The sequence below is a fragment of the Adiantum capillus-veneris genome, chromosome 20 (assembly GCF_014529385.1).
Source record: "Adiantum capillus-veneris isolate H3 chromosome 20, ASM1452938v2, whole genome shotgun sequence".
Taxonomy (NCBI): Eukaryota; Viridiplantae; Streptophyta; class Polypodiopsida; order Polypodiales; family Pteridaceae; genus Adiantum; species Adiantum capillus-veneris.
The window spans coordinates 65,277,753-65,300,800 of NC_140950.1; the positions used below are offsets into that span (position 1 = coordinate 65,277,753).

A 23,048-nucleotide genomic window follows, 5' to 3' on the forward strand; every position below is an offset into this window, starting at 1 on the left:
GAGAGAGCACCCGCGGGAGTTGTACTTTGCTCGAAGATTAATATAAAAAGAAATACCGAAAGGGGAGCCAGTCTTTGGGGCCAATACCTCTTGGCACGGAACTTCGCCGGGCCGTGCGCATCAATTGTGAATTTGTGAATTGTTTTGAAGTGAATATCTTCTGTGTCGCGGTAGAATATTGACTTGGAGTGTCCAAGTTTGTTACAGCGAGAGCAAATCATCGTGCTACATGAGACAAGGGAGAAGGCAAGTTTTACATTAAAGCTTTCCTGCACCCACTACTTACACAAACTGTGTAGCACAATTGTGTAAAAATCAGCCTCCACCCTCAACTTTGGGCACCCCCTCTTGGATGAGGCTTCTAGAAGGTGTGTGTTGGGATGCATGCAGCTCCCCTACTGCCATGTGTCCATTTGACTCCCTTTGGTTTAATTTCCTAGTACCCATCAACTTAAAGTCCTGCCGAGGGTCTAAATGACTTTGAACTGAGTCTAGCCAACCTTTCACTACTTGGATTTCGGTGCCGACGGGCCCAACCATCTCGTCACGACCTCCACTTCACGATTGTGGGTGAAACTCTCGGCCAACTATTTCACACTGGCCATGCCATGTCCGGGCATTGGTGATTTTAACAAGAGGGTCCCAAGAAAAAAAAAATCAAGGGAAAGAAACTAGCAAATATATATAGTGCTTGTCACAATCTCGTGACACTCTTATAGGAGGTAGTTTGATTGGGAAAGGTACCCTCCACGATTAGAATTTGCCTATAATAGTAGCAAGCATTCTAGTATCGGATTTAGCCCATTCATGCTTATGTATGGATTTGAGCCTATATCCAGTATTGCTATTGGCTTCGAGAAAGTCAAAGATCGTCAGGCTTATGATTGTTTGAAAATCATTGAATTGACCAAGGATAGTGTAAGGACAACTTGTGACCGAGTTACTACTAATGCTAATCAAAAGAGGTCTCCAAGGACTCTAGATGTAGGACAATGGATCTATTTGAAGATACCCAAAGATTCCAAGACTACGCGAGCGGGAAAGCATTATAAGGTTTCAACTAGATTTTGTGGTCCATTCTGGATCACAACAAAAATAGGCTCTGTTACCTCGCCGCTTTATATATGCGTGATGCAGATGCGGCTTTGACACGTGTTAGAGAGGCAGTTCCAATGGTAGTCTATGCCAGTGACGGTGATGTTTTGCTTGCCTCGAGTGTATTTCTTGCAGATATGTCTATCGATAGCACACTTTCTCCATAGCGGTTACTAGATAGCGATGCTACTTTCCACGTCACATCGCATCGTGACTGGTTTAGCACATTTTCTAGTGGGAGTTTTGGCTGTGTGCACTTGGCCGATGGTTCGGCGTTTGACATAGAGGGTGCAAGAGATGTTTGTTGTCATTGCCCAATGGTGCATCATACACGCTACGACATATGCACTATGTTCCTCAGCTGAGACAGAGCTTGATCTCAATGAGACAATTAGCAGATTTTGGCTTTCAGATACTGCTTAAAGAGCAGTCTTTCCATATGCATTGGGGTTCATTAGTGATTGCTAGAGGAGTCCGCAGCGGCTTGGTATATCCTATGCATGTGTTTGAGGTTCGAGACAACATAGTCTTGATTTTGTTGTTGGCATGCTTTGAGCGAGAGACGAGACGTGTCTCCATCATGATCACGAGATAGAGCATTTAGCTGTGCATGACGTGCCAGTAGACTCTGTAGAGACAGAGATAGAGCGGCAGTGCTCTAGTGAGACATAGCAAGTGTTGTCAGAGTTTGTGCATGCAAAGATAGAGCAGGTCTGCTCCCTAGAGACACAGACAGAGCTGACAGATATGGAGTTTTTTGATATACTCATGTTAGAGGCTGATGAGTTGGTGCGAGGATGCACAGTTTTACCTATGGGTGATAGGGACGTAGCTATCCCAGTGTCTGTGATGACACATCCATACATGATGGGGGTAGTCCTGATGATACAATGATTGCAGATAGCGCAGGGGAGGTGAGTACAACTAGTTTTGCACATATTTCATGAGTATTTGGGCGTCTCATGTTTGACTTGTTAGTGTCGAGGCCCGACCTAGCAGCTGCAGTGGGAGCATTTGCAACAGGGATTGTCAATCGTACGATGGCTGACATTAGCATGATGCATAGTGGAGTTTTGTAGAGTATACAGAGTAGTCTGCGAAATTTACATGCAGGCTCTAGCGTGGGTACGCATGCTCGCCTACCACCAGGGCTGATACGGCTGCATGTAGGTCGATTGAGCGAGCCAATGGGCATACGTTGAGAGAGTCTCTCACCTGTTTTCTTGTACATACTAGTAGTTTAGCTTGTAGGACCCACTTATCGGCACATTCGCCTTTAAGTGGGAGATTGTTGGGGTACAGGCGCATGTGCCTAGCTTGGTCGCCCATGCTTTGGGCACCCGCCCACTGACACCTTATTCTTGTGTACATGTACAAAGAATAAGGGGCAGCTCATACTAGAGTCTTGCTCCACCCACACACTGTGTACTCTCTCCTTCTCGCACGCACACGGCACCACGCATGCTCGCATCCGCGTACACGCACTCTTCAATGGAGCCTTGCGCAACAAGATGATAGAGATCAGAGGGGTCAAAGTTAGTAGTTACTGAGTTCTCAGCAACAACATTGTTATTTTGACACAGAGACAGGCAGGTAGATAGGGATGGACACAACCTATCCTTGTTTACAGACGGGTAGTGAGATAGAGTTTGGATGAGGCAGAACAGCCCCTAGACAGACCTTTTGAGGAGTGGTTACAAGATCAGGATCGAGAGGAGGCTCCAGAGCAGTTGGACAAAGAGGTAGAGCATGAGGACCAACAGTGGGTGGTGATAGTTCATGATTAGTCTGAGTTGCCCAAGGATAGGTCAGTTCAGCAAGCTCCTCTTATAGTAGGCACTATCGGGGGGGAGTAGGAAATCGAGTCTCGTTAGTTGGCAGAGGAGTTTGACTATTTTGCAGGTTTTGCATCACCAATAGTTGTAGTATGTGAGATTTTGCGTGCCCAATTCTTCACGGTTGGTCTGTGAAGATTTCCGGATATCGCTTTGAGGAGTGGGCCACTTTGTGTTGACATGTTTTTCCTGCCGTTGTCAAGAGGACGTCACATTTTCCTTGGTCCAGAGAGAGCTCCTAGTATCATATACAAAGTGCAGGTTTTACATGGGGTTCCTTTTGGACGAGGGAGGCTGTTTATGATACCATTCAGGATCAGACAATGGTTGAGGCCAACTACTTTATATGGATATCAGACAGTTTGTAGAGTTAATTGAGAATCAGTTTAATGAGGCATGGGGGTGTCACCCACCTATGCCTCCTGTCCCTTGCCAACCCTCTTCCTTGCCGTCGCCTGCTTCTTGCAGCGTGCCCTTGCTTGACCAGGTTCTCCCGTGGTGCTTTCACCACGTGTGCTGCGTGCAGCAAACCCTTTCCCCCCATCCTCCCACCATCTGCTGCTCCCGCTGTGGTACCCCCACCCCTCATCTGCTACACCCCATCCTCCCGCCATCTGCTGCTGGCGGTGCGGTACCCCTTGTCGCGCAACAGCAGACTGCCTCCCCCGCCTTTGCGTACAAACCCCCCCCCCCGCCTTACCTTCCTCTTCCACTACAGCCCTCCTATCCGTCCCTGCCCCTAATTTGCCACTATTGGGTTGGGATCATGCAGGGCTATCATTTTCTGCCCCCCTCGCAGCTTCAAGCTGCTTGAAGCAAATTAGGTTCCTACACCTGCCCGCCAAATCTGGCCTCTTCGTGTGACTCTCTGAATGAATTATCTGCAATATCGGGCTTACATTACGCACCAATCGATCCTTATGGTTTTAAGGTTATACAGGGTCCCTGTGCACAATCCATGCATCCATAACAGACAATATGACTGGAATTTATTAGCGTAGTTCACTTCTCAAATGTGTGCGAGGTTGACCATAAAGATTGATAATATCTGCGTACACGCACTCTTCAATGGAGCCTTGCGCAACAAGATGATAGAGATCAGAGGGGTCAAAGTTAGTAGTTACTGAGTTCTCAGCAACAACATTGTTATTTTGACACAGAGACAGGCAGGTAGACAGGGATGGACACAACCTATCCTTGTTTACAGACGGGTAGTGAGATAGAGTTTGGATGAGGCAGAACAGCCCCGAGACAGACCTTTTGAGGAGTGGTTACAAGATCAGGATTGAGAGGAGGCTCAGAGCAGTTGGACAGAGAGGTAGAGCATGAGGACCAACAGTGGGTGGTGGTAGTTCATGATTAGTCTGAGTTGCCCAAGGATAGGTCAGTTCAGCAAGCTCCTCTTATAGTAGGCACTATTGGGGGGGAGTAGGAAATCGAGTCTGGTTAGTTGGCAGAGGAGTTTTGACTATTTTGCAGGTTTTGCATCACCAATAGTTGTAGTATGTGAGATTTTGCGTGCCCAATTCTTCCCGGTTGGTCCGTGAAGATTTCCGGTTATCGCTTTGAGGAGTGGGCCACTTTGTGTTGACATGTTTTTCCTGCAGTTGTCAAGAGGACGTCACATTTTCCTTGGTCCAAAGAGAGCTCCTAGTATCATATACAAAGTGCAGGTTTTACATGGGGTTCCTTTTGGACGAGGGAGGCTGTTTATGATACCATTCAGGATCAGACAATGGTTGAGGCCAACTACTTTATATGGATATCAGACAGTTTGTAGAGTTAATTGAGAATCAGTTTAATGAGGCATGGGACACCCACCTATGCCTCCTGTCCCTTGCCAACCCTCTTCCTTGCCGTCGCCTGCTTCTTGCAGCGTGCCCTTGCTTGACCAGGTTCTCCCGTGGTGCTTTCGCCACGTGTGCTGCGTGCAGCAAACCCTTTCCCCCCATCCTCCCACCATCTGCTGCTCCCGCTGTGGTACCCCCACCCCTCATCTGCTACACCCCATCCTCCCGCCATCTGCTGCTGGCGGTGCGGTACCCCTTGTCGCGCAACAGCAGACTGCCTCCCCCGCCTTTGCGTACAAACCCCCCCCCGCCTTACCTTCCTCTTCCACTACAGCCCTCCTATCTGTCCCTGCCCCTAATTTGCCACTATTGGGTTGGGATCATGCAGGGCTATCATTTTCTGCCCCCCTCGCAGTTTCAAGCTGCTTGAAGCAAATTAGGTTCCTACACCTGCCCGCCAAATCTGGCCTCTTCGTGTGACTCTCTGAATGTATTATCTGCAGTATCGGGCTTACATTACGCACCAATCGATCCTTATTGTTTTAAGGTTATACAGGGTCCCTGTGCACAATCCATGCATCCATAACAGACAATATGACTAGCGTAGTTCACTTCTCAAATGTGTGCGAGGTTGACCATAAAGATTGGGTGCCCCCCACATGCATGACAAGCGAAATAGCTGAAGTCTCCTATGCTCATATACATGCTTGAGTTATCTGGTTCGCGGAAAAGGTCATACACATTGCACTTGCCTTACTTTCTGTCTTCTCGGGCTGATGATGTATCAAAGGCAGCTACAAGCATGAATATGCATCTCTCTCCTAAGCAGATTGCTTAAGGACCCAACGCCCACTATCATGTACCAGTCACCATAAACATTCCATTGACAATGTAGACTCTCTTTTCTTGTTTCAATTTGCCTTCTTGGTTTTGGGTCTAGACCAACTCAGCTCAGTGTTTGCTTATCCCTTTTCTTGATATGGGATTTCAAGCACTGCTATATATTCGTTTGAGAAAAATCATTGAATTCTCTTTTGTTCCTTCACTTTAGTTCTGTGGGAGGCAATCTGTGTATGCTGTATAATCTTACTAAGCTCTCCAGTTTCGTAGGCAATTTCGTAATTTCTTACTTGGTTCTAATGACTTCATTGCAGGTTCTTAGTGGCATGTATGAAACAAATACTGCTGGAGTTGGAGTGCAACAGCTGGAATGGGTACGGGGGACTCTCAGCTTGTACAAGAGGATGTCATGCTTTCCACTAAAACATGGTCTTTATGTGCAGATCCATCGTAAAACTCTGAAGATATTGGAGGAGATAGGATATTCATAAGGAGTCCTGAAATTAAATGGAAGCCCGCAAGTTGGCTTCTGTTTAATGTGTGGCTACCTTGTAGTCCTAATAGCTTGTTTCTTCTGAGTTTGGCCTTTCTTCTGCATAGGAGTCGAAGCATACCCTTCAGTTTTGGCACATCGTGACCTTCGTGATGCTCTGAAAGCATCAGTACAGCTAGGGTTGCCTCCCTTGCAAGGTTCTGATGATCATCAACTTAAACTTGTTGAGCCTCTTGGCTAGAAGTTTTGGAGTTGTGTGTTTGGCATGGTGTCATCGATTGGGTTGGAATTTGAGTTTCAAGGCGAATGTGGCCTCATGCAAACATGTGTGCATTTGGGCCCAACGTCGTTCTGCGGCCACCACTCCTTGTGGCTTCTCTCTACCAGTTAGTTGGTTATATTCTTTTCTTTGTTTGATTGCCTCCGACATCAAGCTATAGACCTTGCCAATTGAAAAATTTTCGGGCTCGATAATCATGTAGAGTTCCACATAAGGTTTGCTAACACCGCATATCTTCTCTATGTTGTGCCAAAAAAGTAGGTGATTTTACAAGAGATATCTTTTGGCAGTGGCTTGATCAACTTAGATACTTTGAGAGCCATCCCTCCCATCTTTGATCAATGATTATTTTAGCCAATGCTACTTTGACACCCAAAAGACGGGGCCAAAATATAGTATGAAATGTAGATGCAATTGCAAAGCTAGTTTCATAGAAGAGTTGGAGGGTTTTGTTTGGTGACATGGCCCGAAATAAAGCATGGGTTAATTGCTGCTCTCGGATGAATTTCACCATGTGGTTGGCGTTTAGTTTCTGAATGGCATTTTTTCAATCCCTTTCAAGAGTAGGTTTAGTGTATGCATCGTATAAAATACCCACAGATTTCCATGGTACTTCTTTTGGATGGCTAGACAAGCACCCTTGTAGTTGAAAGTGTTTGTCGGTCACAATTGTCACATTTTGGGGCTCCCCTAGTCAACTCATGGTTCGCTCATACACTTTTGTCAAGAAAATCAATGTCTTCTTATTTAGATAGGTGTCAATGGTTTCCAAAAACGTTGAGCCCTTGGGGCATATTACCATTACGTGATCAAGAGCTTTTTTTGGTAGCTAGTCCACCCATCCAACACTACAATATAGCCAAACATTGGGACAAAATCAAGCACTATTCGATTGAGTATTGCCTCCATAGTGCCCCTTGATCTTGTCATGGCATATATTTTGTGCACCTTTTGTTGTATTCAGGTAAGACAAACCCTTTTTTGCAGTAGACATTAATGCATCCCTAAAAAGGGGATTCCTAAAATAAAGTTGAATGAAATCGCAACCATGAAAGCCTCATTCCACTTTAGCTGCAATGTTTGTGTGGTGGTGGGCATACTCCCTATGCTTGCGCTTACATCCATTGATCCTTTGACACCTTGAAAAAATAACCTGCAATCGTTTCATGTTGGGGTACTTGCATTGTTGTTTCCATTTTTCTTGAGCACCTATGTCAAGGCTTGGTTAGATGGTCCACATTTGTATCTATCCCACCCTTGCATTTTTTAGAAAGCAAGCCTTTCTCTTTGCACATCTTTATGTGAGCTGCAAAGGCAACCTAAATGCCTATAAGTGTTGTTGGATAGTTCGAAATAGTTATGTGGACACTAAACAATTGCTCCTTGATGTGAGTTACATCACCTTTGAAGAGATGGCCGCAAGTCAAGCATTGGAGCTTGGAAAGAGTTTTGCCATGCTCAAGTTGCCGCACACAAGTCACTCTTTTCCTCGCACCATATTCTTCCAGCTTTATTGCTGCTTCTTACAATGTTCATGTACCGTATGGCTAGTTTTCCCATCCAAAAAAGTACTACAAGTAAATAGATACATGTATTTTTTATAAAAGTGTAATGTAATTTAGAGATATTAGAGTTTAGAGTTAAAAAACTTTCACCAGTGGACATTGACATCTGATGCTACTTGGAGGGAAAGAGAGCTTACTCTTAAACAACCAAGTAGCACCAGTCGACAATCCAGTAGCTATATCTCTTGTTGGAGGAAAGAGTAGAAGCTAGAAACACCAAGACACCCTAGAGACACATTTCTGCCTTAACATAGACGTAAAAACCAAAGTTCAAACACAACCACATAACACATAAACTCATAAATGAACTTCTGTTCTCTAAGAGGTGAGAGCTATTGGCTCAAACACAATTAGTGAATCCTAAAATTGGACAACCCCAAATGTGCAATTAGAAGTAAGAGCATTGGCTTGAAAACAGCTAATGAAACAGCTAATGTCCTAACTACACATATAGCTTACTTGGAGATAAGAATATCATTTAATAACAATCAAGAGCCTTTCTATTATGTGCAATGTCCACTAACAATGAATGTTTCAAACAACCAAGAGAACTTATTATGTCACAACAATCCTAAGGGTATGTTTGGTCAGTCCTACACATCATGAAAAGGTAGAACTGCAGATGATTCTTGAAATGGAAATATGTGTGTGTGTGTGTGTGTGTGTGTGTGTGTGTGTGTGCGCGCGCGCGCGCGCTGATTTCTCCCAAGGCGGTGCATGGTGTCTATGCTTGTGCCTCAAAGGTCTGTGCCACCATGGGTGGGGAATTCACGGTGAGATTGGTAATCAATGGCTCCGATACATATGCATTCTCACAAGGCAAAGCAAGAGCTCCGAGTAGGTTGCAGATGAGAACATGAGGCGAATCAAGGAAGAGGAGGCAACTACGGAAGAGAACGGAAATCCCACTCGCATGGCAAAAGGCACGTGGGGGAGAGAGAGAGAGAGAGAGAGAGAGAGAGAGAGAGAGAGAGAGAGAGAGAGAGAGAGAGAGAGAGAGAGAGAGAGAGTCCATGCGTTCTTCTGCTGCGAGGGACATAAGATTTTTTCCATCTCGATTGATGGCGGCGATAGAGGACGGGGCGGAACACAAATAGAGAGCTTTTTCTTTTGCTATCCTCTCCAATACTAACATTTAACTGTAACACATGAACCTAATTCTTTATTTGAACTGCCGAAGGCAGTTGCCAATGCAACGATTCGATTTTTACTACAAAAAGTGTGGTCCTGTATTTTGGGCCAGTAATAGTAATCGCCTTTTTAAGAGTTGACGAGTCTGTCCCTCTCTCCCTCTCTCTCTCTCTCTCTCTCTCTCTCTCTCTCTCTCTCTCTCGCTCGCTCGTCTTGGTGCTCCTAGAGCTTAAAGGACCTGGCCAGCTATGAGTTCGCGCACACATTTACACTCACACGAGCTCGCGCGAGCATTTCTAGTAGGTGCAGCAGCAAGACTCCTTGGCTACAAAATCTTACATCGTTGTGGCCATTATTGAGAATCGAGCGGAGAAGGTACGAACACACACACACACACACACACACACACACACACACACACACACACACACACACACACACACACACACACACACAGATGAGATGCTTCTCTCAACCGGCAGTGCCACTTGTCCTGAGGACGCCTTGTTATTTAAGATTATTTTAAACTTCAAAAAGGAAAGGATTGTCTATACTTCTCTTTATAACACTCTACTAGTGTATGACCTGCACCTTGCTATGGCTAAGAAAGCATGTCCATTGGGTCACACACACACACACACACACACACTCTTATATTCGTTGGTTACACACACAAGTGAAGAGGGTCTATGTAATCACTCCAAGAAGATGACAACTCTCTCTCTCTCTCTCTCTCTCTCTCTCTCTCTCTCTCTCTTCCCCCCCCTCCCCCCCCCCCGCGCACGCCGCCCGATCTTGAGATCAAGATTTGTCTAATAGATTCTTAATATCTATTCAAATCAATAAAAATTCTCTTTCCCCCTCTCCTCTAGGTAGATTCCAAGCTTGCCTTGGAAACAATTGGAAACATTTTGCAAGTTTTAGTGGTAAAGTTTGGCCTAAAAACCAAAGCAGTTTTAATTGTGCCCTTCCATATTAGAGCTATTCGAGAAAAAATTAGTGTATTTTTAATGGGCTAAAATTGCAAAATTCTAGCTAGATTCCAAGTTTGTCTTGAAGTAAACCAGTAAAAGTTTGCTGGTGTAAACACAAGCAATTCCCCAAGCTCATCTATTTTCAACATATGTAAGCCAAAGAGCCAAAAATGAAGTTTCCTGTATCAAGCTATATTTAAGTGGCCGATTTCCTTATTTGTAAGAGGATATATGAATTTGTTAAATAATATGTTTAAATAATTAGCATGGATATATTACATGGAAGTTGATTTGCATTGCTAGATTTTATGCATTTTTTGATGTAGACTACATCTTGGAAAGTTGGATCCTTAATTTGTACTTTGATGACGTAGCCAAAGTAGTTAAAGGTAAAAATGGCAAGTCAACTTTTTAGAGGGAGGGTTGGAGAGTTTTGCGATCGGGGTGACTGCTCTTGTTTAGTGAGGATCTCATTTATTTTGAGATGATAATTGTATATCTTGCAGCTTATGAGGCCCAAACACAACATGTGATTGCATTTTAACCTTGTTGCAGATTTTACCACTCGATTGCAAATCTACTCCGTCTTTCTTGAAGGTATGCATGGCCACATCCATGATGGAAGCATTGTATGATGCCTTATTGCCATCGTAAATTTGGCATAGGTGTGGCTTAGCAATATTGTTGAGATACGTACACACAATAGCTTCCATGGATTTTTGATGATGTCTCAAATGCGAAAACAAATCTTGAATGTGTGTGTGTGTGTGTGTGCGCACACACACACACACACACACACACACACACACACACACACACACACACACACATGCATGCATGCATGTGTATGAAAAGAACACATAACTTTGCAGAAAATTTGAACTTGTATATAACAAAATAATAACTTTTTGAGAAACCTCTCTCTTGCGTGCGCACCTGCGGGCGCACTTACACACATACTAAATGAGCAACCAAAGCACAACACATGGGCACAACAAAGAGAGTTTTTTGGATGTGAGAGGAAAGATGCAACTACTAACTTTCTAGAGAGAGAGAGAGAGAGAGAGAGAGAGAGAGAGAGAGAGAGAGAGAGAGAGAGAGAGAGGAAAGAGAAGAGAGGAGGGGGGGGGGGGGGGGGGGACAGGAGGTCCGAGAGGTTTAGTGCAATATATGGTAGATCCCATGTTGGAAAAGATCCACAAAAGAAATTGAATACTAGATGGTTGTTGGTAGCTCTAGTCCTAGGGTTGAGGAGCCAATTTAGGGATGCTAAAATCGTGTGGGCTAATTTAAAGAAATTCAAAACGTCGCATGTCAATCGCCTATGATATTCCATGATTTTGAATCAAAATTAGGTCAAAAGATGGTTGTTGTGCAAATGTCTACGCAAAAAAATGTTGATGAGAGAATGGAAACTAGAGTTGCCACTGATAGGTATCATGGAAAAGATACAATGGATTTATTGAAAACTTGTTCTAGTTTTTGGATGTGTCCTTTTATATGCTCGTGTAATCTAAGTCATTCGTCACAAGGAGACCTTACCCCTCTCACTAATCATTCTCCCATCAATAGAAAATATAGCAATTTATACACCCCGTGTTAGTCGTCACTTGGTTGGTCTAGCCTTCTTTCCAATTGGTTTGGTCTCAAGGAGGATTTTCTAAACTTTTTTAGATGGCACATGGAAATGAAATGTCCTTGGCTAAGTGCTCGAAAAAAACTTTTTTCCAACGATGTAGGAGAAATAGTAAAAGTAAATTGACTAAATGTGAAGGTTTTTATATCAAATTACACCGAACTTCTCTAAAATTTGTAGGTTTTCTCACCTTCAAATTTAAAATTTAGAGGTAAAACTCAACATTTGTAGGTGAGATAACACTGAACCTAGGGTTTCCAAGTTTTTGGAAAATGTTTTTTTCGAACACATTAGCCCAAAGCTCCTAGGTGCAAGGCCTTGAAAAAATAGGAAAGCACACTTACTTTCTTATCCACCCTACTTGTGTAGGGCTTGGATCCTAGAGTGAAAAGAATGAAAATTGAAATTGGTGGTATGAGTATGCAAAGGCTAGAGGTATAGCCTATAGGTAGCAACTCTGTGGTGGTCAGAGGGTGGCTGAACACCGGACGTCTGGCCTCAGGCAAAGGCATAACACCTTTATCGCAACACTATGGAGAGAGAGAGAGAGAGAGATTGATAGATAGATAGATTGTATTATCGTCCGCGGAGGTCAGATATGACCTATGGGACCTAATGACAAAACATTACAACTATTGCTTGCCAATGAAGCATAGATACATCTCAGTTAAGGACTCAGGGTCCGTCAAAAGGGTAATAAAAATGAAAAGGAAGAAGAGGGATGAAAGCTAGGGGGGCTCCAATGGAAGGGGGCCCGGTTTAGGAGTTCGAAACTACTGGATGATGGCTTTACCACCTGGGTAGACTGCCCATTTGCCTTGTTTGCGAGCTTCGTGCATCTTCTTGAGTTCACTTTCTTTGACCTTGAGTTGATTTGGGGTCAACTATTCAGAGATCCAAATATTTGTTCCCTTTAGGAGGTAAGACTGGCGTAGTAGTTTTCGTCGCTCTTCTCTGTCTTTGAAAGTAAGGATACAATGCTTGGGTGGCACACTTTTATGAGTGTCGTTGATCCAAGAGATGGTTTCTGGCTTGATAGTTATTGGTTGGAGAATGTTGTTAAGCTTGGTGATTGCATCTTCAAGGGTATCCTCCTCTGTGCACCATGGCGAATGAAGTCCGCCAATCCAAACCTTCATGCCAATGGATTCTTGTAATCGATTTTCTCGTAATGCTGCCTGTACTTCAGTGACAATGTTTTTATGTGTTTCTTCATGGGCTTCTTCTTGGGTTGCTTTGATTTCCGCCTCAGATGCTTTCGCAATTGGAGCGTGGCTCCCAATGTCCTTCATTTCCTCAAGCTTGCTCAAACGCTCTTTGAGTTGAGCGTTTGGCACAATGAGCTCTTGGACTTGGGCCTCTAGGGTGGTGATTCTCGTGTCTTGACGGGTAGCCGGAGGTCCTTCTTTGGTGCTGCTGCGATTGCAAGAAAGGTTTTGTGATTACGAGCGATTGGCGTCGAAGTCATTGTCTTTCGAGGGTGGGAACGACCTTCTGGTTTTTTTTTTTGAAAATTAGGTTTTGTCCTTGTGTGCCGCCTCGTGCCTCTGCAGGCGATACGACGTTAAGGGAAGACGGGGAGAGGACGCAGATGTCAGTGTTCCCGAGAATGGAAGAGAGAGTAGGAGAGTCGCATGCAATCACAGAATGAGGGAGGGCAAGGTAGCGAGAGCAGCATGGCCAGGCCGCCGAGAGAGAGAGGGTTGGGCTAATGCCACTGGGAGAGAGAGTGCTATTGGGTTTCGCTCTGTGGCGGACTGTGCTGTGGCTTAACGCCTCCCCACAGGGCCGCCCTCGCCCACGGGGAGACGAGAGGGGGGAAGAAGAGGAAGAGAGAGAGAGAGAGAGAGAGAGAGAGAGAGAGAGAGAGAAAGAAAAGCTTAGGAAAGAAAGTGATGATAATACTAGTTTCACTACATTTACAAATATTAGAGATAATGCTTTTTGTAGAAGAGATTGTTTTGGTGCTTTTGTCTATTTTTGATAATAGTCACCCAAAGTGCTTCTCTAAAAGAAGTATTTTAAAAAGAACTTTACACTCGATGGACTTCCTCTTTCATTCCCTATGGCAAAATTAGTGACTTGCTTTCTTTCTCTTTAATTCATTTCTATTTCCACCAAGGTGCTTTTGTGAAAAAAAAAAAATTTCCACTGTGTGTTAGTACTAACATAGTTGTATGCTAGTACTAACATAGTCCTAGTACTACATAGTACTAGTTGTACTTTAGCACCATTTCCTAGGAGCTTTGGAAGACATGAGAGAAGAGAAAGGGGGGGGGGGCGGGGCCTCAGGACTAAATAACACATAGTATTAAAGAGGGGGGGGTAAGGGGATCGAGGGCAGAGAAGTACGCGCACGAAAATCGAAGAGGTTGTAGCCATAGATGGACACTTAAAAATTAAACCCGGCCACATACTAAACCCGGCCACAGATTAAACCCGGGCAGCGCGTATGTTTTAATAATAAAACCCCAAAAACCCGGGCCATGGGTACAACATGTGCGCGCGGGTGGGATGGTTATCCCATGCGTCGCAATCTGGGCAACGGACGCTCTGGTTGAGGACATTTGATTCTCTATCCGCTTAGCAAGAGGCCTTCTATTGCAAGAAGCCATGCTACTCCGAATTCCTTTAAAAAAACAAAAAGATGCAATTCAACGAGGAATTTGGGTCCTAGTGACACCACATGACTACCCTTTGTTAGCAACAAGCTAACAAAGCGGCCCATTTTTGAACTCAACGTTGTAATTTCCTTTATTTTGTTGAGCTCAATATTATAATTTCCTTCATTTTTGATATAAAAACCTATCGTGTCCAAAGTTGTAATTTCAAATTTTTTTAATGAAAATGTAAAGTCGATAGTCGAGGCTATAGCTTCTAGCTTGTAATTACTTGTATGTTATATCGAGCCCCTTCCTACCTAGCTTTGAGTCTATTTGACACTTTAATACCTTGGTTGGGTTATAAATGCCAAATTTTGTAAAAAAAAGTTTATGAAGGTTGTCCTAGAAATTTGAAATTTGTCCTAACTTCATGAAACTTTCTAGGTGACTTGGTTATAGGGTGAACCCTCAATGCAAGTCAAGAAAGTGAAAAAAATCCTTCATTTCAACTTGAGAGCGCTTATTATCTCCTACCCTAAAAATCCAGCTTGTTAAAATTTTCTCAAAGGGGCTTTGACTTATGATAGTAATAGAGTGCATGTGCCAAATTTCAAGTGATTTGAAAAAGTTTTGACTTAGATTGCCACATGAATTGCATCAAAAACTACCAAGCACTAAAACTGCCAAGAAATTGTGCTAAACTTATCCAAAAAAAAATGTAAAAAAATTTCAAAGCTTATTGAACACACCTTTAACCAATAGATAATAAGCGCACTTATTATCTCTTGTTAGTAAGAAAGGTCATTTTTGAAAATTTTTGATTACCAAGGGTAGAAGACCTATCATACAGATAGCTTGAGAAATTTGGAGTCATTTGGACACTGCTTGCTACTAGGAACTGAGTGATTAGAAATTAAAGATTGTAGATTAGTTTTCTATTTTCTCAAATTTAGATAAATTTTTTTGATCAAGAGTCATTGTACATACTTGTAGCTAATAGACTAACTTGTGGACTATTGATTTTACAAGATAGAGTGAGAAGCCAGTTCAGAATCACACCAACTGAAATAGGTTTATATTGGTTCTAAAGGCCATGTATTCTTTTTCATTGAGCATTATCGATTTTTATGTACCTTAGATCAAGCCATGTACTATCAAATCAGGGTTTTGACCAAGAAACCAAGAGAAAAGTGTCTATTGAGGAGAGTGTAAACCAAGGGGGACCATTAGAGACCATAGCTGGAGAAGTGCCAGACACTTACTCCGAATCCAATTCAAAGATGTCTTTCTTTTCCACTCATTTGCATATTGGGACCTCACTCAGGTTCAAATATACATTTACGTTTAAGACCAATAAGCATGGGCCCCAAATTTATCTGGATCCTAATGAAGAGTTTGTGGTTAGAGGAGTCAATGCCCATACTATTGAATTCAAAGAGGAGGCTAGAGGTAACAAGCAGGAAACCTTCTATACGGACCAAACCAGATGGCAATATCTAAAGATTGTAAATCTTGACATTGTGGACAAATAGGAAGTAGAAGTTGATACACTGATTCTAGGCATGACCACCAAAGAGGGACTACCAATGTTCAAGTTAGAAGCATATGATCACATTGATGTCAAACCTTTAAAGTGCATACCAATTGATACCTCAAGATTGGAAGTCTATTATTGAGAGGACAATAATGTGATAGACTACAATGGACAACTAACACAAAACTAGAGCAATTACACTTTTGAAAATTATGTATGTTTTCAAGAACAGGGAGAAAGGTGCAACAAACCTTCCTATACACCTCTTTAGGGATTACTATAAAAATAACTTTGTCATGATTTGATGTTGAAAGAGGTTGAATAGACCAAATATCAAGGCTACTCAATTAAAGATATGATTATCAAAATGGGACCTGACATGGCAGGGTAGCCCAATGAACCCATCTCAATGATGAAAGTTGGGTGAGAGGTATAGAAAACATTGCAAATTAAGGAAAATTGCATGACATCAGGACCAAAAGAGGGCCAAATGAGTCACTACTACTAAGAAAATAGCTTGAAGGCTTAGAAGGATGACCATCGACAAGAAGAGCTGGTGTCGAGCATAGTCGAAGAGTCAGACAGCTGATTTTCAGAATTGGGTCAAGAAATACAAGGGATTTAGGGACTAGACCAGGACATCAAAATTCATGTACTAGATGTGACAATATCTAAGAAGAAAGGCCTTTTCCAATGAATAGATTAAAAAAAGGTCAGAAAGGTAGTGACTAATAAATTGTAGAGTTATCCCCATTTATGGAAGAAGTAGAGCAAGTACAAGAGGATGACTAGCATTCTAAACTATAAGTACCAGTATCAGAGGTTAATCCAAAAAATATACTATTTGAAGATTTAATACACGATTATATGCAGATCCCTCTAGATCAGTTGTTGAAAGTGGTACCCAATTTTAGAGAGGATATGTTTCAAAATATAAACGGAATAGGGAAAAGGGTCATAAGGAGCTAGATGTAGGTTATATTGTAGTTGAGGAGATGCCACCAATTGAAGTGGGCTTTAAAGTTCTAGATATTTGGGTAGAGTTTGTAAGGAGAATATCTCTAGAAGTGCTTCTTGATGAGGGATGAGGAGTTAACATTATACCAATATCTATATGTAATAAGTTGGGGGCTTCTAAGCTAGCACATGCTCCATTTCAAGTGAATGTGGCTTATTAGAGTAGACTTTAGCAATTGGTGATTTTGAAACATCAAAATATTGTGGTAACATCTTTAACTGTTAGAGTTATTCGATGGTGCTAAAGATGAAGTTTGATAGTGACTTCTATCCTATGTTATGAGCTCGGGGGGGGGGGGATCACTAGGTTTAAATTATGTATATCATGTGCATTCAACAATTATTTCTAGAACTATTTATCTTTGAATTTTGACAAATAAAATACACCCTTTTTTATGCAATCTATAATTTGTTCCCCGATTCAATTTTACAGTACCCTTTGTATATGAAAATATCAGACAAAATGAAATTTTAAAACCGCTACGGCTCAACTCACGTGATAGTCACAAAGTAATCACATAATTATAAAGTGATCCCCTTGAGCATTAATGTTATTGGTTATTGGAAAGACCTTAGCTAAATTGAACCAAAATCGGGACCCAATGAGGTACAAGTTCAACAAGGAAAGAATAACATTAGTGTAAGAACTAGGGAACTAGGCTCTTGGATCCTCCTCCCAACCTCCCTTTATATAGGCGGGCTCCTAGCCCCTTGCTCTAGACGGATCCCTGTCCACACTGCCTAGCCCGACCCTTGGCCGTAGTCCATGACTAACCTAGTTCTTAGGGTACAGGACCCTTGTCCTGACATTACTCCCCCCTCGAAGAAGAGTTTTGTCCTCGAAAAAAAAAGTGGGAAACTTCTTCTTAAGAACACTAATGTTTCCCAAGTGGCACCTTCTTCAGGTCGGTCTTTCCACTTGATTAAGGCTTGTTGTCGTACATGATGGCGTGTACGCAACTCATGATAATCCATAACACGTTCAGGTTCATGGGGTAACGTAGGAGGTTCAATGTAATTGACCAAAACCTGTTGGTCAATCACGTTGTCATCCCCATGTAACCGCTTGCGTAAACGGCTTACATGAAACACCGGATGAATGCGAGAGTGTGATGGTAGTAGTAGTTTGTAGGCACGATCACCAACTCGCTTGAGTATTTTGAAAGGCCCACAATATCAAGGAGATAATTTAGGTGTCGATCTAGTTTTCAAACTTTCTGAATGTTCTGGCACACGTAAAAATACTTCCTCCCCTTCTTTGAAGGTAACTTGCCGATGTTTCTCATCAGCGTATTTCTTATAACGATCCTGTGCTTGTCGGACATTCTGACGAGCAAGTTTCAGCATATCCATGTGGTCTTGGAGAAAATATTTAACCTGTTGGAGTTTTTCGGTTGTCAACCCCACCGTAACTGGTGACCTAGGTTGAAACCCGTACATGAGCATGAAAGGACTAAAGCCTGTTGTGACATGGTTAGAAATGTTGTAAGCATACTCGAGAATAGGTAAGTATTCTTCCCAGTCTGTCTGTTTTTTGCTGACGTATGCTCTTACCATATCCTCTAGCACCTGGTTAACCCGTTTCGTTTGACCATCTATTTCTGGATGGTTAGCAGTACTGACGTTGACTTGTGTACCCAATCGTTTAAATACAGCTCTCCAAAAGTGGCTGTTAAACTTGGGATCACGGTCACTAACAATATTACTTGGAAATCCATACAATTTGTATAGGTTGTCCACAAATAACCTTGCTAGTTCTGGTATCTTAACCGTTGATTTGGTCGGAATAAACTTCCATAGTTTAGTCAACCTGTCAACAACCACCCATACTGAGTCATGACCTCGTATAGTGGTTGGTAAACCTACTATGAAATCCATGGAGATACTTTCCCATTTTCCATTGGGAATTTCCAAAGGATGTAAGAGTCCTCCTGCTTTCAGGCACTCTGCTTTGTTAACTTGACATTTTTTGCAATGCAAGACATAATCTTGAACAAAGCCATGTAGGCCTGGCCAGTAAAACTATCGTCGTACGAGAGAATAAGTTTTTCTAATCCCTGGGTGCCTTGCACTTGGACTATCATGACATTCATTAAGAATTTGGCGTCAAATTTCTGTGTCCGTCGATACACAAACTCTCCTCTTGTGGAGTAGGTACCCATTGTCGATGGTAAAATGCTTCCATCGCTGTAGTTCATCACTTGATAAAGGAGAACTAGGTGTGGAGGTTATCTGTACACTACCTGCATTGGATCGAGAAGGATCCCTCTTTTGAACATGGCTCCACACTTTGGAATATGTTTCATCTTGCTCATATTTGCAATTGAAAGATTCTAATAATTCACTACGAAGTTCCGTGAACAAGAGCGAATTGATCTCTGCCATTCGACTGAGGGTGTCTGCCACTACATTGTATTGGCCTTTGCGATACCGTAAGTTGGCGTCATATTCCTGAAGGATCTCGGCCCACCTGGCTTTTCGACCCTTTAAATCTGTTTGTTGTGTAAACCATTTGATGCTTTCATGGTCAAACACAATCTCGAACTGAGCACCATACAGAAAGTGATGCCATGTCTTTAAGGCAGACACTATTGCATAGAGTTCACATTCGTAAGCAGAATAATTTTGTTGAGCTGCATCCAGCTTCTTACTTTCAAATGCAATTGGACGTCCGTCTTGTAATAGGACTGCTCCAATAGCACGATCACTGGCATCCGTTTCCAAACCGAATGGTTTCAAAGGATCTACAATAGCAAGTATAGGAGCTGTAGCTAATGCATCTTTGAGTGTTTGAAAACTCTGCTGTTGAGCGGAACCCCATTGAAAAGCCTTACCTTTTCCTTTTAGCTGGTCCGTCATAGGTACATCAATGTGAGCATAGTTTTTAACGAACCTTCGATAGAAACCTGCAAAGCCTAAAAAGATCTGTAATTCTTCCAGATTTTTAGGAGGTGGCCATTTCCGGATAGTATCCACTTTGGATTGATCCATGTAAAGGCCATTAGCTGAAATGACATGCCCTAAATAATGAATTTATTCCTTGAGAAAATCACATTTAGATTCCTTGGCATATAACTTGTTTGCACGTAACAACTCAAACACCTGCCTCAGATGTTGTAAGTGCTCTTCTTCAGAAGCACTATAAACTAGAATTTCATCGAGGAAAACAATGAAAAATTTGCCCAAATATGGTTTCAAAACACTATCCATAAGTGTCATGAATGTCGCGGGCGCATTGATTAACCCAAAGGGCATCACCAAAAATCGTAATGTCCAAACCGTGTTCGGAATGCAGTCTTAGGTATATCGGAAACCCGAATACGGACTTGGTGATATCCTGACCGTAAGTCAATTTTTGTAAAAAATTCGTTTATGAGTTAGCTTATCAAATAGCTCATCTACCCGTGGCAATGGGTATTTGTTCTTAACAGTAACCGCATTTAAATCCCGGTAGTCTACGCACATGCGCATACTGCCGTCCTTTTTCTTCACCAAAAGGATAGGCAAAGCCCATGGTGAAGAACTGGGTTGTATAAACCCTCTGCTAAGGTAGTCAGCAAGCTGACGTTCCACCTCAGCAGCTTCTGAGTAACTCAGACGGTAAGGTGGTTTACTAACAGGCTTACAGTCTGCAGCCACGTCAATGCCATGTTGCACTGAACGTGTCGACGGTAAACCTGATGGCAAATCATTAGGAAAAACATCTTGAAATTCCTTTAACAATTTTTGTAACTGATTAGCAATGTTTGCTTGTGTAGAATTAGAAATTGGTGGAATAGAGGAGAGAGAAGCATGCGGCATTGAGGAAAGTTCAACAGACTCAATGTTAGAAAGAAAATGAGACAGTGAGTAACACAAGAAAACCTGTTCTATTTCATTATCAAAAACGAGCTGCATCAACTCAGCAGTACAAATTAGTGGTGATGATGGTATATCCTTTTCTCCTAACAACAACACATGTGTGCCATGGGAATCAAACATCAAACTGTTGTGCTCATAGCTACGCTTCAGTGATGGTCCTAAGCTATGCAACCACTCCCTACCAAGAACCACATCAGCCAGTTCCATATTCATAACTTGAAAATCCAAACAAGTAGAGTAACCTTGTACTTCCAATGGAACAGCTCGGCATTGAGTATCCCATATTTCACTATCATGTCCATTCATCATTGCTACCTTGTAGCGGTGGGTACTCGGAGTTTGAGGTAGTTTGAGCTTTTTCACCAATCCATAATTGATGAAATTGTGCGTAGCACCATCATCTACCAAGATGCACACCTTGTGTCCTTGCAGATATCCGTGCATACGTACTAACTCATGTGGTCCAAAGGTTTGTTGCCACATGGAAGCTGTGAGACAGCATTCATGCACCACCTCAGTGTGTGTTACTTCCACTATAGAGAACTTTGAGGAAGACTCGAGAGGTAGTAGTTGCACCGTGTGCACTGCTTTCTCCTTCCCCTGGGCAGCAGATTTCCCCTTGGGACAATCCTTTTTGCGATGACCTCTTCCTAAGCATTGAAAACATAGCTTCTCTTTCTTGGCCTTATCAAAATCCTCAGGAGAGAGAGGACCCCTGGACCCCTTGGGTTTTTTAGATGCATCTAAATTAGCAACTATAAATTTTTGTTTATTGTGCCCGTACTGAGTGCGTGTATTATTATTTGTACTAGTAGGCACGTGACTATTATGTGTTTTCTTATCATCAAGGTCATCATGAATATGTGCTTTCACTATGGCTTCCTCAAGTGTTTTAGGGTCTTGGGTCTTGACATACTTCTTAAGTTCTGGAGTCAGAACCTCGTATGAACCCTTATACTTGTTGAAAGGTATCCAAGCCTTCCAACTTGACGATGACGTCCCGATAGTGAGAGATATATTCAAGGAGTGATGGATATTGGCGCATGGAACATGTATCCCAATCGGTCCAATTTCGATCGGCCTCATTTGTAGGCAAACATTCCTTGTTGAACATTGTTTCAAAGGCTGCCCAACTCTATGGTATGATCTTCTCCTTGAGAGACATCCACCATTTGTAGGCCTTGCCTTCCAGAGTTAAGCTCGTTTGCAGAGCTCTTAATACATCCGAAGTACATCGTAAGGTGTGAATTCCATCCCATTTACTGAGGAAGATGGTCACTGCATCCTTATTGCGGTCCCAATCTTTGCCCTTGAAAACTGGTGGTTTAAAATTCTTCAACAAATCATCTACCTCTTTGGCAGTGAGATGATGCAGTGGTTCATTAATTGGGCCTTGCCCTTGTGTTCCAACGTGCTCATGCATGTGGGTGTCAGCAATACTCTTAGTCTGTTGTTGCAGCAATTGAATGACTAACGTGGAAAGTTTAGTGACATTGTCATTTAAAGCCTTAAAATTTTCATCCATGATTGTCATGCGTGTCTGAAGTGCACAAAATTCTTGAATATCAAGCAGTTCATAAGTATCTTCTCCTGCCGTAGCGTCGCGGGTACTCTCCTTGAGAGTATCCGGCCGCGAGCCGTCATTGGCAGGGTCGGGAGTACTTTGCTCAAAATGAAATGTCATGTTGATATCCGAATCCATGGCTACACAGTGCAGTGAAATAAGTACTCAGAAAAAATACCTGATGTTGGTAGCACTTGCAAAGTATAGCGAACTCCACGTCGTAGCAGTGAATCATCGTAGCACTTAATCGAAGTCCGCCCTGTATATGGTTGAAGCTTTACCTTTGAGTCGAAGCGTAATTGAAATTGAACTCCGCACCGTGTATGGTTGAAGCTTTACCTTTGAGTCGAAGCTAAATTGTTGGAAGCGTCAACTATTATGTTGCTTGAACGACTCTTGAAGTCGTCGCTCAAAAAATCTATAGGTGCTGTAATTACCTGCAGGTACTGAGCGTAGTCCGACCTCAGGAGATTCGATGTGAAGCCGAGAGTTTTTCTTGCTTGTGTTGCTTTGTGTTGCTTCACCGCTTTAACTTGCTGAATTTCCTGTGGGAAAGGCTACTTGCAGTGGCCAAGGCCTAAGTTTAATGGCCAAAGGCCTCACAAGTGTGAAAATCACAAGTTATGAAGCAAAAAAAAACGAGCAGCAGCGTTCTGGGATCTGCGAGGCCGAAGATGATGAAGGGGAGACTAGGTGAGGCCGACTATGGCCAAGAGCTACTGGCGCAAGGTTCTACCTCCCCATGGCGCCACTTCCAAGCCAAAGACCTCGCAAAATCACCCACCACACACTCGTTTCCAAAAAAGGAAAGCCTGCTCGAATTGGCAAGG

General features: G+C 42.7%; 1 protein-coding gene across 1 annotated transcript in view; it reads left to right on the forward strand.

The window, feature by feature from the left end:
- LOC147432631 (protein PEP-RELATED DEVELOPMENT ARRESTED 1, chloroplastic-like) overlaps positions 1-6,198 on the forward strand; it is a 40,995-nt gene extending 34,797 nt beyond the window's left edge. Inside the window, exons 4-5 of the mRNA XM_086491617.1 lie at positions 5,875-5,934; positions 6,004-6,198. Coding sequence (XP_086347743.1) covers positions 5,875-5,934; positions 6,004-6,051 — 108 coding nt within the window. The 3' untranslated portion in view covers positions 6,052-6,198. The remainder of the gene's footprint in view (positions 1-5,874; positions 5,935-6,003) is intronic.
- Positions 6,199-23,048: the final 16,850 nt, after the last annotated feature.